Genomic DNA, 18,972 nt, shown 5'->3' with positions numbered 1-18,972 from the left:
CTGCATGGGGCTTTTAACTTGGAGTAGATTTCATTCTTCCTACTTAGGTATGGAATATGTTTTTTACATTTCTTCTGTTTGCAACTTGTATAGCTTTTCAATTAAGGTAACAAGCTGGATCTTTCCAATACATTCCATATTGTCTAATGTTGAGTTTCATGTACTGTAGATGGGGGGGCATGAAATAGTGTGACATGAATACATCACTGTAGGTCCTGTGTGCATTCACTAACGTAATTGTTTTAGAAGACTCCCCCATCCACATTTTGCATTTTTGGTAAAAAATAATATATCGGCTTTACTAGCCACCTAATAATCATACACTAATTTCATATATCCAACATTCTGAAAAGCAGAACACCACTGACAATGTTTATACGTTTGTTTCTGATTCATATTAAATCTTCATACTTGGATACAATCTTGAGTTATATGCAGAAAAACCAATGATCTGTTTAGTAGCTGATGTTTTTGTGGTGCTCTCAAATTCTATACCCTACACCTAGATTTTTGTTGCTTTTTTAAAAAAACAAAAAGCTTATAAAATTATTTTGATACAATTTTAGGCAGCAGGTATAGTTGGGTTGGTTTGGTTTGTATAATTCAGGCTTCAGAACCAGTTCCCTGGGTACACATTAGTCAGGATCAATAATGAAAATGCAATGAGGAAGATTTCTTAATACACTGTAATTTTACATTTTTATTGTTTGGTGAAATAAACAAGGTGCTTTAAAACAGCAGGAAAAAAATACAAACAAGTGCCAGAATGAAAGGAAGCAAAAAGGAAATAAAGGGCAGAGAGAAGGGTTCCTGTAATTTCTTCCACAATGATAAGCAAAAAATAAAATAAAATGTGTGTTTGCTATTTGAAACACTTTTAGAGGCTGGTAGTCAATATCAACTTATTACTGAACTATCAGCTAGATACCAGTTATTTAGCACTGGCCCATTTCTGAACATTATTTAGATATTCACATCATCAGCAGTTCAGCACACTGCAGTGTAATGGAAAGTACTCCCTAAACTGAATTGGAACTGAGATCCAAAAGGGGAAAAAGGTAAATAAATATCTTGCATATATGTCAAACTATATTCTCCAAACAAAACCTTACATCTTATGAAAGGAGTCAGAAAGTACCAACAAAACAAAAAAGGTTTCTGCTTTCTACTACTATAATACTGTTAAATCTCCAAGGCTGAAAATGTCCCATGTGTTGATTTTCTGCCTTTTTTAAAAAATTAGGTGGTGAAGTAGAAATTCAAACACAGGAAGAAAATGCATATATATGAGAGCACTGGTTCACCGAAATATCAAATATACAGTATTCTAGTGTCAAAAGTACAGGCAGAAATGTCCAAGAATTCTTGGTGAAAAGGGGGTAATTGAGGAGTAAAAATTCTACTTGACAATCACTCACATTTTAACAGTGCATTAATTATAACAAAAGCCAGATGGTAAGTGAGCAACAGAGTCATAGTGTTCAGTGTTTACTGCAGAATATTTCTTTTCTGCTCATTTAAATGAGGTTGGAAACATATACTCATGTATGGAAAACTTTTAAGGAGCTATGTTTATTCTTCCTTTCCGGCTTCTTGAAAGAGGCAGAGTTGTGACATTGATTTTTGAGTTAAATGACAGTACACGGTGATTTGGATAAAGCGTTCACCGTGCCTCGTTCATTATCAAAGGATTGCTTAGTCCTCCAATCTGGCTCGATCTATTCTTTTGCCTCTAGGAAAAGTGTTTCTTGAGGGTACAATTTTAATTCCAGTAATGATTTATTTGGATCCAGCTGGGTCACCTGTGAAGACAAAAAAAAAACAGAAAAAACCCTGAAAAAACAAGTACAGGTAGCCGTCATATACATTTTCAAAAGCAGACTGATAACTATTTTAGAGCCTTTTAATTTTTTTACTTATAGCATTCAGGAAAATAGCATCAATTCATACATAAGAATATGTATATATTTGCAATGGGCTGCAAGAAAGATAGGTTTATTGTAAGTTGCATTTCGTGTACCTGGCAAAAGGTCTCTCATTTTCTTTATTTAGAGAATCTATCAGCATTTGTCAATGCAGATGTTATGTTGTGAGATTATTGGAATCTTACAGGTACACAGGACAGAAACGACATGCCTAGCACTTTTTTCTATATAGACCCAAAATACTCACTTAATTTAATTGGTGTTTCAAATATGTAAATGGCTTAGACATCCTCTAATAATTGCAATTTGATTTTGCAGTGCATTGCAGAAAGCATGTCACCTATGTGCAGTGGAACCTCGGGTTGCGGACATAATCCGTGATGGAGGCACGTCCACAACCTGCAGCGTTCGCATCCTGAAGCACCCCGTCTGCGCAGGTATGATTTGGCGCTTCTGTGCATGCGGCGAAACCCGGAAGTAACCTGTTCCGGTACTTCCGGGTTTCCCGCAGTCCGCAACCCGAAAACACGTAACCTAAAGTGGCCGTAACATGAGGTATGACAGTAATTGACAAATCCATTTCAGCTCACTCCATGCTTAAATTCAATTGACTTTCTTTCTCCGATAGTGCTTGGATATTATTACATTTTCCAAGTTTAAAATCTGGGCTTGAAAAGATATATTACTGGAAATTGTTTATCCACACCTGTGAAACCATACTGTGTGATTTACCAACAATTGCTATCTAGTGAAACACATACATTAGAAAGGAGCACAGCTCTACTACAATATGCATGTACACTTTTGTGTAAAGTATACGGTATACAGAAAAGCAATGACAAGCAGTATACAGAAAAGCAATGACAAACCTAGACAGCATCTTAAAAAGTAGAGACATCACCTTGCCAACAAAGGTCCGTATAGTTAAAGCTATGGTTTTCCCAGTAGTGATGTATGGAAGTGAGAGCTGGACCATAAAGAAGGCTGATCGCCGAAGAATTGATGCTTTTGAATTATGGTGCTGGAGGAGACTCTTGAGAGTCCCATGGACTGCAAGAAGATCAAACCTATCCATTCTGAAGGAAATCAGCCCTGAGTGCTCACTGGAAGGACAGATCGTGAAGCTGAGGCTCCAATACTTTGGCCACCTCATGAGAAGAGAAGACTCCCTGGAAAAGACCCTGATGTTGGGAAAGATGGAGGGCACAAGGAGAAGGGGACGACAGAGGATGAGATGGTTGGATGGTGTTCTTGAAGCTACCAGCATGAGTTTGATCAAACTGCGGGAGGCAGTGGAGGACAGAAGTGCCTGGCGTGCTCTGGTCCATGGGGTCACGAAGAGTCGGACACGACTAAACGACTAAACAACAACAAACAACAACATACAGTATACCTTCCCAGCAATTACAATTTGAGCTTTTAGGATAGGATCTCACCTGAAAACATTAAATACATGTTTTGTTAGACCAGATTGCCATTCCCCCCTCTCACACTCATACTCTGTATGCAAAACTACTTTACACTGGCAGATTGTACATGGGCAGTGAATTGTGGTATGATGAATAACTGCATTGGAATATGTAGCTGCAATCAAAGGCTCAAGCGTGTAACCACATAGGGTGCATTAAAATTTGAAATAAGTAGTAACTGTCTACTGCTCACAAACACAGGGCACTTTTATGTCAGGCATTACTGAACAAATCAAGTTCCAGTAGTTGCTGAAGTCCCGCTTTGTGAACAGAAAAAAGATAGTTCCATACCATTGTTACTTGAGTCTTATTCCTAGTATTAGTTCCCACCTCAGCCCTCCACTGGTGTTCTAGCTTTGTTTCAACCGTTCCATTTTTCTGTGTTTTTAAAATTGAATTGATTTTATTTTGTTTGGATGGTCAGTATTTTAAATTCTATACTGCTTGTTGCACCTGGTGACGCTCCGCTGATGGAAGGCATCTGTCAGCAGAACAGGGAGGAAGGGAATTTTCTGGGGGTTGGGGGACCCTCCGAGGCAGATTTCAGATGGAGTGGTGGTCTTTGGGAGGGGAAGGGAGCACCTAACTTTCTATTCCTCCCTGTTCCACTGATGCATGCCTTTTGTCAGCGGAATGACACCAACTAGATTCTACCACATACATAAATATGTCATAACACCATACCATGAATGCTTGAGATTATAAAATGTTTTAAAAGACCATTAAAAAGGATTTGTGATATAGCATTTTCTACAAAGTATAGCATTTTCTCCAAAGAACATACCACTTAAAATGAATGGGAAGAAACTTATCTTAGAAAATATGTTTTATAAAACTACTGTGACTCTGAATTCTGTTTTGCACTTACAGAAGTCTAATAATGAAGCTTTTTGTTTCATATTTAAAGCCTTTAGCATTTCACTGCTACAGTGCTGAACCATTCTTTGGACAAGAGGTACCGTGCACCTGAGAAAAGCAATTTGCTTTCTCTGTTCAGTTCAAGTCTGTATCTAATTAAATCCACTCACTTTCCAAATCCCATAACCCCTTTATTGCAAAAGCAAGGAAAGGTAAGTAGAGTGAGAATGTCTTCTGTGTATCAGGCGAAAACTGGTTTGAAAAGCGAGGCTGGGTTAATGAACACTATCCTCCAGACTGTAACCAGATGGAAACCTATTATTCACTTGAGTGTAATTAAGGATGCACATCCTAATCGGAACTCTTGGGTTTACAAACTCAAGTTACCCTTAATAACAACTATCAACGATGTCCTTTTCTCAAGTGTTTTCAACTTTGGAGGTTAGCTGAGTACCTGTGCTAAGAGGAGGTTTGCTGCTTTTCACCCTTGATTTCAGTGTGCCTGCTGGTTTTTTAATTCACCTAGGGACTGCAGAGTTTGCAAATGTTTACACCATTACCCAATTAACTAACAATATGGCTCCTACATCTGTCAACAAACAAAGCTGTTGTTGCTTTGTTTTAGCTGCTTGGCATTTTCTGTTCATATGGGTCGCCATTGTACTTAATTATCACGCCAGATCCCGTCTGCAGCATTTACTTTGTTATTTGTAGTATGTAAATATGTTGCTTTAGCGTGGAAAACAGAAGCTTTATTATCACTCCTCTGACCAAAAGATATGCTTTAGATGGCAAGCAAAAAACCTGAAAGCAGCAACAACTGAAAGGAGAATTAGAAACAAGTTATCTCTGGGCATATTCAAGCAGTACTTTCCTCCTGAAATTGTATCCAGGATGACAGCAAGAACCGTCTTCACGAACATGGTCTTCTTCCCTCCTATGCCCTCTTCACCACTTTCTGATACCTGATACCTCGTGTGTGTGTGTGTGTGTGTGTGTGTACTTCTGATCTGACGGTCTGCAAAGTTATTTTTACATTCTTTTAGTTCAAATAACAGTTCTCTGTTGAAGTAAATCAAACACCATAATTTATCCCGCACTTCTAAATCCAGAAAATTACCGTAAGTTCAATACTACCACATTTCTCCTGAAGGCTCAAATATTTACATCAAAAGCCATTTCCTAATATTAGGGACATCCCTAAAATGGCTTGTATTTCTGCCTACAGTTCAACCTCAGTTAGCAGTGAGCCACTGGGATTCATTATTAGCCAATTAGATATGACCACCTGCGGCTTGTCCAAAGACCTCATCTTAGTAGAGTCAATCTTGGGAGAATCATCCTTAAATTTTAAATTTCTCTTATTAGTCCCTGGCTTTCCTAGGGCACTTGAAGGGTTGTCATGAATGGTCTTTTCCTCTTGACTGTGGATTTGGCTGTAACCTTCACAATCTCCCTCTTCATCCAAGAAACTTTGTTCTGTGAGCATTATATTTAGCTCAGTGACCAGGAATGAAGGGGGTTATAGTGCAACAACAGCTGGGGACCCCAGTTTGAGAAACATTGAAGCTGATGGTTAAATAGTATTTATATATAAAGAAGAATTACTCAAATAGTAGACATGTAAATGTATTCAATAACTTAAGGGTACAATATACTATCAACTAAAGTAACTAAAAGGGACGCGGGTGGCGCTGTGGTGTTAAACCACAGAGCCTAGGGCTTGCCGATCAGAAGATTGGCGGTTTGAATCCCCGCGACAGGATGAGCTCCCGTTGCTCGGTCCCTGCTCCTGCCCACCTAGCAGTTTGAAAGCACGTCCGAGTGCAAGTAGATAAACAGGTACCGCTCCGGCGGGAAGGTAAACAGCGTTTCCGTGCACTGCTCTGGTTCGCCAGAAGTGGCTTAGTCATGCTGGCCACATGACCCGCAAGCTGTACGCTGGCTCCCTTGGCCAAAAAAGCGAGATGAGCGCCGCAACCCCAGAGTCGGTCACGACTGGACCTAATGGTCAGGGGTCCCTTTACCTTTACCTTAAAGTAACTAAAATTATCCCAGTTCTTATCATTCCATTGTATCATATATGTTAAGAAGGGGACATGGGTGGCGCTGTGGTCTAAACCACTGAGCCTCTTGGGCTCACCGATCGGAAGGTCGGCAGTTCGAATCCCCATGACAAGGTGAGCTCCCGTTGCTCTGTCCCAGCTTCTGAGAAGATAAATAGGTACCGTTGGGTCAAAAAGGTAAATGACGTTTCCATGCACTCTGGCTTCCGTCACGGTGTTCGGTTGCGCCAGAAGCGGTTTAGTCATGCTGGTCACATGACCCGGAAAGCTCTCTATGCTGAGCGCTGCACCCAATAGTCGCTTTTGACTGGACTTACTGCCCAAGGGTTATTTACCTTTACCTTACCTGTATTGTAAGATGCTGGTAAATATTTGCATTGAGGGGGAAATCAATAGAAAGAAAGAAAGTTCTGAATCATACTGGAATTGCTAGGAGAATAGTAGCTGATATATACTCAGTGGTCCACCCCCATTGTTGGGCAGATAATAACCAGCAGAATATGGCTCCCTATGTTACAGCTCCGTTCCAATTTGAAGCACCATACCTCTGGGTAAAGCTATTTAGGCTACAATGGCTGAAAAAGTACCAATAGAAGCCAATAGAAAGTCTCCAGTCACTTTCAGTGGATCATGGACTTCATCCACAGTGTTTTCTTGGGTTGGGGTATATATTAAATTTTTGTATCTTTATTTAGGTTCTTATGATTTATATGGAAATTGTTCAATTTGGTTGTGTACTTTTGATGTTTTCTTTATTTATTACTGCTTTTGTTATGTTTGTATGTTTAAATTTTTTTTGTATGTTTTAAGTCACCAAGAGCATGGTTTGAACTTTGGGAAGGCAGCATACAAATAAATGATTGACTGAATGACTGATTGATTTTCTAGGGCTTCTATCAGTATAGTGGATTTGTATTCAAATACATTTCTTAATAGAGCTCATCCTCTCCAAACCCCTATTTACATATTCACCTTAGCTGACCCTGCACATAACACCAAATGCTCACACCCTGTACAACAGCAATTTACTGCTTCCTACATACAGCTCCTTATGCACACTGATCCAGGAATAAAATGTAAAGTGAAATAATGGCAAGCAGCCTAGTCAGGTCATTTAAAGTAATGATAGGAATATACAACTATTGTAAGTCAAACATGAGTAACAAGGATCATACTCATTACTTTCGTTCACGCCCTAGAACAGGATTCTGTTCTCAAGCAGGCAAACTTCCTTTGCCATTTACACATGCTTGAATTACTCTGGTGAATCTAGTGGACAAAGAATCCTTTAACTTTCTTTCCTAATCCCCCTTATCAAGGTGTAAGTGCTGTGAAAATCACTTAAATGCACACCTGGTGGAGGACAAAATCTTTTTCAAAATCTGTATTATCTCAGTATGACACAAACGAGAACAGTCAATTCATTCTGTCTGATAAAATAATAATCTCTACGTATACTAGGATTCTGTAATTAAGAGCTTCAAACAGGGGTCCAAATAAACACACACTTTGAAGAGGTGCAATTTGATCTGATTTAGCAACACTCATCTGCCAATGGTTTTTATTGGCACTGTGAAATGTCCAAGAATAATGAAAAGAAATATATGTGTACTTTAATAAAAATTAAACAATTTATTTGTTTTATTTTTTAAACAATGCTGGCCATAATACAACACTTTAAAACAACTGGGTTATTCAAATTAAATGTGTGTGTGAATTTTAAGTCTAGGAATCACATAAGTCTGTGACCAATCAACTATATTTCTTCTACTTAAATAAAAATAGATATTAAAGTACTTCAATACAGTTACATCTTGAGGAAATTTGATTAAGACAGCCCTTTCTTTACAGAAAATATTTACGGTTAGGAAAATCATTACTGTAGCCTGCCCTGGGACCTTAGGGTGAAGGGCAGGTAGTAACAATAAAAATGGTTTGCATCGATTTGATATTATATAAAATAGTCTCCAAAGGTTTGTATTGTTTTATATAAGGAAATGTTCTAAAATGTTTTTACACTTTTTTGTTTTATGGTTGTCAACTGTTTTGTTTTATACAGTAGTTGTATATTTTATTATACAGTAAAGGGGGCACAAGAAATCAAATAAATAAACACAGATTCTTTACAATACCCTCTCCCTCAACCTGGTGACTACAAAAGATTTTTGACTCACAAGTCCTACGAGCCCTAGCCAGCATAGGCAATGGTCATGGAGATGCCAGCTGTAGTCATGGAGGGCACCAGGTTGGGGAAGTCTAGTTTACAACAGTACTACCAGAAATGAGCTTTTGAAGGAGACAGCTCCAACTGATTCAAAGTCACGTTTTAAAAATACTGTTTAGGAAAGAAGGAGTTGCACGAGTTCAGTTATACATATTTTCAGCATGAATGTTCTTTAAAAATTGTTTTTGATGGTTTGTTATTTGTCACCTTGGGCTTCTTTGGGGAAGAAGGGTGTGGGACAAAAATCTATTGAAAATCAGTCTGCTAAGACCTGTCAGTCTTGCAGATGTGTGAGCTAAGTTGTGCAAATGTTTTTTTCGGCCAAAAATTACAAGCATGGGTCATAGAAAAGGATTTATGAGGAATAAACAAGTTTCAGGGAAAATTATAGGACATTTGTTCTATTCCTTATTTTACAGGGTCTAATTGGACACGTCCTGAAATCACTATGCTAAATGGCATCCAGGCGGATTTTTGCTGAATTGGCAAAATGTCCAGGAAAACCCGGAAGTATGGCAAGTAGAGCTATTTTTTTTTAATTAATAATAATCAGGGAAAATAAAAGGAAAGCCCCCAAATGATATTTGGGGGGATGTTCCCCCAAAAGCTCAGCAACTTTGTTTGGATTTTCACCTTTGGGAATATGGCAACCCTAATATAAGGAGTGAGGTATGGTGCAGAGCAATCTCACCAAACACATGATGGTCAATAGAGGAGTAAAGCCAGGCTGCCTATTCACACCTATCCTACATAAATGACATCTAAACACATGACATAGTCCATAGACTGGAAACCTAGGATGCATGCTCCCCTGCAACACATGGGAGAAACATTTGAATCAATGTATGCAAATAGCTTGGTACTACTGTCTTTTACTCACCGAGGGTTGAAGAAATTTCTTAAAAGGTTTATAATTTTTAATTTAGGATGTTTTAATGCTCTGATGGAATTTCTATTGTGTATTTTAATTATGGATGGATTTTATAGTTGCAAACTACTTAAAGGCCATTTTGGCACATGTAGAAATCTAGAAGAGCAGAAGGTTTCCCCTCTATTTTGGGCTCTTCTAGAACGCCTATAGATTATGCCTTCTGGATAGTAGATACCTATCTCCCAATGGATTTGCATCTGGAATTTGAAACAGGTGGAGAATGTAGTGAAATGTCCTTTATGTGATGGTCCAAGGGAAAATTCCTTTAAACATTTTGTCTAGTTTAACAACCTATTCAGATAAAGAGATTGTTTGGTTTCTGTTAAAAGATATTTACCCATTTGCGACAAACAGAACAACATTGTAAGCATTAGTGACAAGACAAAATGGGAAGAACCAAAGTAGCCTCATATGAGATTGAAGAGGTTTTTTCCAGTTTCTTGAAAAATGGGATTTTTCATAGTATTTGGAGGAAATATTTAGTACAATTATACAGTGTTTCAACTTTTATTATCCATCTATTTTATTGTTCATCTTTATTGTTTTATCACCCTGAGCTCCTTTGGGAGGAAGCTTGGGATATTAATTTAACCAAAAGAATATGTTTATGTGTTGGAAACTTTACACTGGCGCTTCATTTTTACAGTTGTCAAGGACAACAGCTGGCACAATGATTTTGCTGAGGAATGTTGATAATGATGACGACAACTGTGAATTTTGAGTGCTTCTAAAATGGAATCTAGTGTAACATTTTCCTCTGTGGGTTGCTAAAGGTCACTGCACTATGCACTCACTTTATAGGCTTGTGAATTATTTCAGTTTAACAGTTAACATATATGCATTGTAAGATGCTAAGAAAATATTTTATTCCCTCAATTTTCTGAGCATGAGAATATCTGAAGCCATAAGTGAAAGTACCTGTGCTGAACTATGAAAAAAGCTATATATGAATGTTTTCAAACCAAACAGAGTTTGAGACACAGAGGACTAAATATAGATTGTATGCTAAGAAGGGATTGGCCTTTAATTTGAATGCACATTTCTAGTTAGCAATGTAGGGAAGTGTTTCTAAAACATTTAGAATGGTGAACAGAAGATGTGCAGATGCTACAATATGACTGACTGATATACAGATTAAATCAATAACATGTATACAAAAATGCAGTGGCAATTTACAGATTCTTAAAGAGTTCTGGCAGTGCAAACCCCATCGGAATGAACAGGGCTAGAGCTGAAGGATCACTTTGAGGATCAGAGCCTTATTAAGATGCATTTACTTGTCCAATTACCAAAACAGCAGGAGATCATTAAATTTTCTAGTTAGCAGACACAGCAATGTTAATATCTTAATGTTGCCAAGGCTATTTCTTGGCATTTTGCTACTACACTTTCTTTCTTCTAGCAAAAATTCATAAAATAAAAGCCAAGCATGAGAAAAAAATAACACATACGCACACACCCCAAGATTGTTTAACAGGTGACCCAAAGAGGCAACTTCCCCCAGCACCGTCTGAGAATGATCAGACAACACACTAATCAAGTAAAGTTTGAAACCAGTTGAGAGAAAGGACCATAGTGAAAATTGGGGGTGGGTGGAAGAGAGAAGAGACTGGTAGTGCATTTGAACAGAATACTTTCATCTTGTAGACAGCTGTATGTAGTGTTCAACATGTTTAGTTGGTCATTTTCTGAGAAACGAACTGTCAAATTAAGATGCCTACTGAGTATTTAGCACTCAGCTTAGACTATTCAATATTTCTTTTCAGCTCTAGAAGCAATTTTGAAAAAGGTGGCAGGTTGCAATCATATACTCACTCATTGGAACTTATTTCTGTGTAGACATATATTATGAAAAGTGTCAATACAGAAGAGGGAGATTTGTCTTTATCATGTTACTAAAAGTATGTCTGGGATCATTGGCAGTAGGTTCAAGACAGAATAAAGGGAAAAAAATTTCCATAAGTGTATGGAAATTACTAATGCGAGTTGTTATTCTGGCTACTAACATAGATGGATCTTTTAAAAAGAATTATCAACAAAATTATGGAAGCTAGATCGATGACAATCATGAAAGCATAAACAAAAACAAATTGTGCATGGTCAACAGCCGTAAGCATTCAAATATCAAATATTAGAGACAAATAACAGCATAGTCGTTCCTTCCATAGGTATCCTGATGGCTACTGTGGATAGTAGACTAATTCAGAAATACACAATTCCTGTATTCAGAAATATGATACACATTGCAATATAGCTTCTTGCTTGCAACATCAAGCTCCCCTCTCTAGTGCATAAACTGTGCAAAACAACACCAACACCTGCTTCTTACCAAAAACAAAACCAAGGAAAGGGAAGAAGGGCAAAGGCGGAAGTGTTTTTAATCTTTAACCTGTATTTTATAGTCATGCCATTGCTAGACACAATCTGGCTCTAAACCAGCCTAAATCCTTCTCTTGAGTGGATGAACTATATTATTTCAGTCAGATTAAATTTATTTTAACTACTCCTTTGTAAGGGAGGAAAGAGAGATAGTTACCCCCCCCTTCTTGTTTATTTAAACTGCTGTTGGAATTGACTAATTAAAGGGATTTTTAAAAGCATAATACTCTAAACAGAGCAAACTGGTTCTGAATTATTAAGCAACATTTTAGATGCATTTGAATAACCTTAAGTGACTTAACTGCCACCTGATCCTAAGCTACAGCTCAGATAAATAAATGTGAAATACTGTAGACGTCCTAGCTTACTAAGGCTTCCAGATACAGTAAATAAAGAGCTTAAGTCCCCAGTACACAGTCTGTAAAAGACATACTCTCTGATAAATGGAGTTCACTGGTGTACTTTTAAAGAGGAAATGCAGGGCAGGAAAAAAAACAGGGTTTAATTTTTATTACAAAGGGAAATTGCAGGTGCAGACTGTTAAGACATGCCAGAGCTCTTGGGAGATGTGAAGGAGCCTTGTCTGTGTGTCAAATGCCATACAAAAACCCAGTGTCATAACCTCTCTTGAGTGGTCAACTCCACCTCTCTTGAGTTGTCACCTTGGCAATAAAAGGATATTATTTCTCACAGGTAAAAGAAACAGTCAAACATTATCTTTATTATAGCCAACTGAAAGGTCACAAAAAGTGATCAAGTTTTCGATGGCTTGCTCACTTCTCTAAGATCTTTTAGTTGGTCCTCATAAAGATATACTGCACTGTTCCTTTTGGATTATTTTTTTTAATGGGCGAACATGGCTTTCTACAATTTCCTTCTGCTTCGGAGATTTCCTAATATATGTGTAATTACATGGAATTGCTGTTCTCCCACTCATTGAAGATCTTTTGACTGAATGATTGATGTTTTTGTAAATGGAAGAGGAGGGAAGGCAATTTTGGTTGGCCTGCCATTCACCCTGCAGCCTCCCATGTCACCTTTCACCTTGTCATGGAGGGCTCGGTCCCTGACTTTCCCTCTGCTAAGTGAGGAAGGTCTGCAGGGTGCTTCTGCTCTTCACAAAACCAGGAACTTTGAAACAGATTGTGCAAGACTTTATACTCAAGGTGGTGTACATGGTTCTCCCCTTCCTAAATTCTCACAACCACCCTGTCGGGTAGGTTAGGCTGAGAGGCAGTGTCTGGTCCTAGGTCACCCAGTAAGCTAAATGGCAAAGTGGGGATTGGAATGCTGATCTCCTGGGTCCTAGTTCAACACCCTAACCATTACACCACACTGGTGCTACTCAACACGGAGAGGGCTGAGGACTAAGGGGAGAACAACAGGTGCAAGCACACTGTAAGAAGCCTTGCATGCATGCTCCTACCCCCATCCCCACTTTGAGCATACTCATATATAGGTGAATGTTGGAACATGCGTCTAGGTGTACTTCTAAGTACGTCTGAGCATTTGAACACATACTTTAAATGAGCGTATAGAGCTCTTAAATACCATCTGAAATGAGGACCAGGCAATGTTAAGACTTCTGTGGAAACAAGCACTGAACTCTCCTCTCTTTTCTCTTTCAGATGCTGGCACCAACTTTGAACCATAACAAATGGTAATGGCAAAGAACGTACAGTGGTACCTCGGGTTACATACGCTTCAGGTTACAGACTCTGCTAACCCAGAAATAGTACCTCGGGTTAAGAACTTTGCTTCAGGATAAGATCAGAAATTGTGCTCTGACAGCGCAGCGGCAGCGGGAGGCCCCATTAGCTAAAGTGGTGCTTCAGGTTAAGAACAGTTTCAGGTTAAGAACAGACCTCTGGAACGAATTAAGTACTTAACCTGAGGTACCACTGTACAAGTATTCCACAACATTCTAATGCTCTTTAACCTTGTTATACAGTTGCAAACAACTCCAAGTTGTTAATGATTTCAAAATGCAGTTGTACGCATTTATTGTATATTTTTATTGAGTCAGAGAGTAAGGAGGAGTTGGCTCAACCCTCTACACCAATGCAGGTAATACCTATCATAGTGCCTTTCCCATTTTAGGTGCTTTGGGATGTCACTGATATTTTAAAAGCTACAAGTTATATCTAGAATAAGTTAATATTTGTATTTACTGTAGAAGTTTGTATTTACAGTAGGGTTAAGATACTGACTTTGTCAGCCAAGGATATATGTTAAAGTGACTGGAATGTACAAGAAGGAATTAATGAATTCATATTTACTGGAGACGTGAACCTATTTCAATATTTATTGGGATACCTAGACTGGTGGCTTTACTCATATTTTGCTTCTGACAAACCATTTTGTCAAAGAAGTGTGCTGTATTCTGAGCCACTTCAAAGTTTCCATAATTTGAGATGTCAAGAAGAGCAATATTACATCTCATTTTGGGTGTTCTGAATTTGTACAATTCTTAACCAGTGTGATTTGAAATCTATTGGTAAGGGCAACTGGACCAATGCTGCACTAATCCCGTCTACTACTGAGGCAACTGGACTAATGCCAATTTTGTTGCACTAGTCAACAATCAAACTATCACAGCATGCTAAGACAGGTGACTGTTTAATCCAACCAAGTAAAAAGCAGGGGCAGGCTTCTTCATACTTGCCCCCTCTATTTGAAGTGGTGGCAAAGGGAGTGATTCTGTGATGTCATTATATAGCCAAATCTCATTGGCTAAACAGTACAGTAATGCCATCACTGAGAACATATTCTCTGAATGGCTGGGTGTTTGTATGTGTATGTGAATGAGTGACAGAGTGAGTGACAGAGATTCTGTGAAAATTCTTCCTGCTCAAAGCTTCTCTTTTGCATAGAAAACATCAAAGCCATCCAAATTACTGAACACTTCTACTACCTTAAGCTACTACTATCCTATTTGCCCTGTTGCTGCAGATCCCTCTGCTTATGCCCCAGTAACTGCAGCATATTGCACTGACGGTGTAAGTTAAATCAATTCACACACTATCTGGGGCAAAGCTAAAGCGGCTGCCTAAGGACATTATCTTCTGTATTTTTTCAGGGTAGATCATGAGCAGATACTACTTGCAACAAGTCCCCTTTAACCTTTCAGAATCGGTTAAATAAAAATTTGATCATGACATTACACAGTCAGAATTAAACTAAGAGTACAAATGGGACTTAAGAATGTTGCAGATTATAACTTTGAATAAAAAGTTATACCATTTGATGGCATTCTTCCTTCCACAGTGTCACAGAGATCTAACTCAGTGGAATACTATTCTTAAAATTAAAAAAAGCAAAGGCTACTTTCTGAAGGCAATTGCTTTTGTGTGAGGTGGTAACACTGTTCTTAAAGCGTAAGAAAACTGTTAGAGAAGAAGATCTTTAGGTATTTAGAGAAACATCACGCTTTAGATGTAAAATCTTTGCTTCAGCTTTTTTCGAGGAAGGAAGAAGATCTGTAACATGGCAGCCATCTCTGAATGGTTTTTTTTCCACTTTGGTTCCACTGAAAATGAGATTACATGCTTGGATGGGGATAAACCTAATTAGCGGATAATGGGATTCCTTCACAGACATTTTATACTATCTACAAGAGTTGACTCATCTGCATTATTACACGTTTCTTTGCTGTTCTGAGGGGGGAAATCCTGTAAAACAAAGGCAACGAGCACAAATCTTTCTTTTTGTAGGAATTGTCTCTCATTTTGATCTGCAAATTCCCAAGACATAATAAACGGGGCAGAGAAATTAAAACAGAGTTGTATCATTATTTTTGTACTTCAGTATTATTAAGAATTAACACCCTCTGGAGCACTTTTCAATGTACAAAGAACTTTATAATTCTTATCCTGTCAGGGGATTTCGGTCTAAATATAGTGATACTGTTAGAAGTGCAAAGTTAAGAAGAGGCTTGAGCAGACTATGCTAGAAAGACCCTTGAATAAACTGAATGGGGATGGACTCAAATTTAAAAAAACACTTCCACAGAAGTTAAGCTCAAGTTCACTTTTTCAGACTTCATAGACCCAGCGGTTTGCTTGAGTACTAAAAAGCACTGGCTTTGCACGTAAGGTTAATAACTGTAGCTATATGTTTGTTTAAAATATATTGCCTTTGATCTTGAGAGAAGAGGGGAGGAGCACTCCCTCCCATGCTGTTCTGGAGGGTCTCGCACTGTTGTGCACTGCCCTGAGCCAAAGCTGTCAACTTTTCCCCTTTTTTAAGGGAAATCCTATTCGGAATAAGGGAATTTCCCTTTTTTAAAAAGGGAAACTTTGACAGCTATGCCTGAAGTCTGATATGATGAAGGGTGACATAATCAGGTTTTAAATAATAATTAGAAACCCTGTCGCCTGCTCTAGACCGTCAGGATAAAGCGAATAAACAAACAAACAAACAAACAAATAAATATACAACAACACTGATTAGAAATTAGTTGCTCAAGGCTGTTCTACAGCAAGCAGGTGTTTCATAACATTTAAGAAATGGTTAACATTTACAATTCCTTAATCATACAGCATCTTGTGTGATTAGTCCTGGAGTGTACTCAGCTCCATATAAAAGCCTATTATAGTCAAATGGCCTAGTATTTTGCAGGAAGAGCTCAGAGTGTAAAGGATGAGACCGTTAACTTTATAATTAAAAGGAACTACCTGATGCTACATTACAACTGCTGATCACTACCATCCAGACTGTGAAAAAAGAGTATTCAATACTTAATTAGACAGCTGTTCCATAGGATTACAAATTCTCATATTTAAAAAAAACAGCACAGAAGCACCTTAAGTAGTAATAGGAGAACCTTCTTGAAGAACATGCTATGGAAGGACTTTGAAGGAGAAGAGTTTAAAGCTCTTGCTAGAGCATTGATAAACAGCAGTGTGAAAAGCTAGGGAAACTTTGGAAAGTCTCTTAGCTGGAATGGGGGTTAAATGATGGGAACACAGAGGATTCCAAACAAAACCATTACAAATTCTAATGTTTGCAATAATTTCTGCTCATTTAGAAAATTTTTATCTTGTTTTATTATTCTGAAAAGTTTGTTCTGACTTCAGAATGGGTTTGAGGTTTCCCCACAAATTTAACAATTTCTGTCTCATGGTGGGTGCTGATGCATTACTAGGCAAATTATTCAGATTGCATAAGTTTGATTACCAACCCTTTTGCTTTCTAATTGTAGAATAAAAGAAAGGCCCAATGCCACAATAGCTGCCAGCATCCCACATCCTTACAAGCATTTAGAAACAGAGTTTCCCAGAAAGTTGTGCCCCCCGAATGGAAAAAATGCATGTTACTTAGTGCAAAATTATAAATCCCCCACAAAGGTTGATTACAGATGCTACAAGTATATGCTAATCCAAAAGCAACGAACGGTTTTTCAGAGTATCTCACTGTAAAAATGGCAGCATAATTCATATTCTTAATGAGAAAACGGTGAGGACAAAATAGAACAGTAACTGACTTCAGTATAGGAATAAGAAAGCAGCCAAAGCCTTTTATTCTGATAGCAAATTCACAAATACTACAGAGTAGTAGGCATAACTAGCAAGAACTTGCGCATTGCTAGTTGCAAATAGTGGGCTTGCTTAACAATGGCCAGCTTGAAGTTGGCTTGTTTAGCAACTGACCAATGTTTATTTTAAACCAGGATCCCTGGCTGGCACACAACACCAGACTGAGATCAATTGAAATGAGAAGACATATTCCTATGGACGCACAGAACAGGAAGGGGGTGTGGAAAAGCATGAAAGCTATGGTTTAGTGTTATGCGTGAAGCAGCCCAGTGACTTCAGGCAGGCTTATTGCATTTAGGCCATGAACTCATTAGAGAAGAATGCTTATTGCTGCTTCTACAAAAGCAAATATGCAAGCAAGGTAATTCAGCTTGGGCCAAGCTACGTGAAAAAAAACACACAATAGGGGACTCTGTTAAAGATGTCACACACTAACCAACAGAGCTATGTTTTTACACAACAACAAATGTTATCCGCTCTCGAGCCAAGTCAAAATGGTCACAAATGACATGGAGTTAACTGACTTCAGTTTGAAGGAGAATACGGACATTTTAACTATGTGTACACACAAAATACTCAAGAGTAATCAAAGCATAAGATAATGTTAGAAGTGGAGGCAGTCAGTTTTAGTCTGAGATCCATTTTCAAATACACATTTCTATTTAATTACTCCTATGCTAGGGGAGCATTCACATGAGCACGGGTGGCGGCTTTTCAGTACTAGAACAAACATAATTTATCCATGCTGTACTATTACGTGCAGATCATTATGCTGCAGACGGATTAGAACGCACAACTGTTGTATGTGCTTGAGGTATGCGGAACAACCCATACATTGTAACTTGATAAATAAGCAGAATAGGAATGCCAAAGGAAGTTGCTTTACTTACGTCTCTCCTGGGAAAAGTCCCTAGTAGCTTGAATTCTTCCCAAGGATATCCCTTGGAAGCCACAAAATCAAAGACGACCTGCAGCTTGCTATTGGCAAGGAAACGTCGTTCAAAGAATTCTCCACTAGGTGTTCGGATACGCAGCTTACTCACTGATTCCGGGCTCTCATCTTTTGGCTCTGGAGGCAAAGCCTGCTCTAGAGATAGCCTAATAGCCTGAAGAAAGAAGAAGGACACACAGGTTTTTAGCAACTTTCCCTTTTCTTTCTGTAACTTAGTTACTGAGACTGCCACTGCATTGTATCTGATTAATTTTAACTCAATGTCCCATCAATGGCTGCGATGGTTGGAAAAGAGAGAGGAAGGAACTCCCAAGTGGTTGAAGATGAATCTGTTTCAGGCCTAACACATTTTGGAATAAGACTTTGGCGGGGGGGCAAGCTTTGAATAGTAATTTTAAATAAATGCATAAACCAGTGTAGATTCTTCCTGTTGCAAATTGTCCCAGATATCAATCTCTTTCAAGCACCTGATTTTGTGGTTGTTTTTCTGCTATGGTCAAAAAGGCCTTCTCTCCAAGATGTTTGACTACGTTCTATTACATTCTGTGAAGCAACTTGTCTTAGGAAATAGGCAACCTCTTACTACATGTTGCAACATTTCCCCAATATCTAGGCTATATATACCGGAAGG

The 18,972-nt window shown here is 38.4% G+C and overlaps 1 protein-coding gene and 2 long non-coding RNA genes across 4 annotated transcripts in view; 2 read left to right on the top strand and 1 right to left on the bottom strand.

Annotated features, from left to right (window-relative positions):
* Window positions 1-18,972, top strand: part of LOC310765080 — a 62,527-nt gene that overhangs the window by 33,102 nt on the left and 10,453 nt on the right. For both annotated transcript variants that reach the window (XR_014549423.1, XR_014549424.1), the window contains 2 exons: window positions 8,962-9,057; window positions 13,481-13,512. This is a non-coding gene — a long non-coding RNA (uncharacterized lncRNA). The remainder of the gene's footprint in view (window positions 1-8,961; window positions 9,058-13,480; window positions 13,513-18,972) is intronic.
* The window catches only part of FAF1 (Fas associated factor 1), a 166,513-nt gene continuing 148,213 nt past the window's right edge, over window positions 673-18,972 (bottom strand). Inside the window, exons 18-19 of the mRNA XM_083619586.1 lie at window positions 18,280-18,495; window positions 673-1,802 (exon numbers count right to left, since the gene is read on the bottom strand). Of these exons, the coding sequence (XP_083475712.1) occupies window positions 1,719-1,802; window positions 18,280-18,495 (300 nt within the window). The 3' untranslated portion in view covers window positions 673-1,718. The remainder of the gene's footprint in view (window positions 1,803-18,279; window positions 18,496-18,972) is intronic.
* On the top strand, window positions 13,521-15,152 carry LOC310765081. The gene is made up of 2 exons (XR_014549425.1): window positions 13,521-13,881; window positions 13,920-15,152. It is a non-coding gene; the product is annotated as an uncharacterized lncRNA (long non-coding RNA).

The sequence above is a fragment of the Podarcis filfolensis genome (assembly GCF_964270895.1).
Source record: "Podarcis filfolensis genome assembly, chromosome: 6".
Lineage (NCBI taxonomy): Eukaryota > Metazoa > Chordata > Lepidosauria > Squamata > Lacertidae > Podarcis > Podarcis filfolensis.
This window is presented reverse-complemented; position numbering and strand designations above follow the sequence as displayed.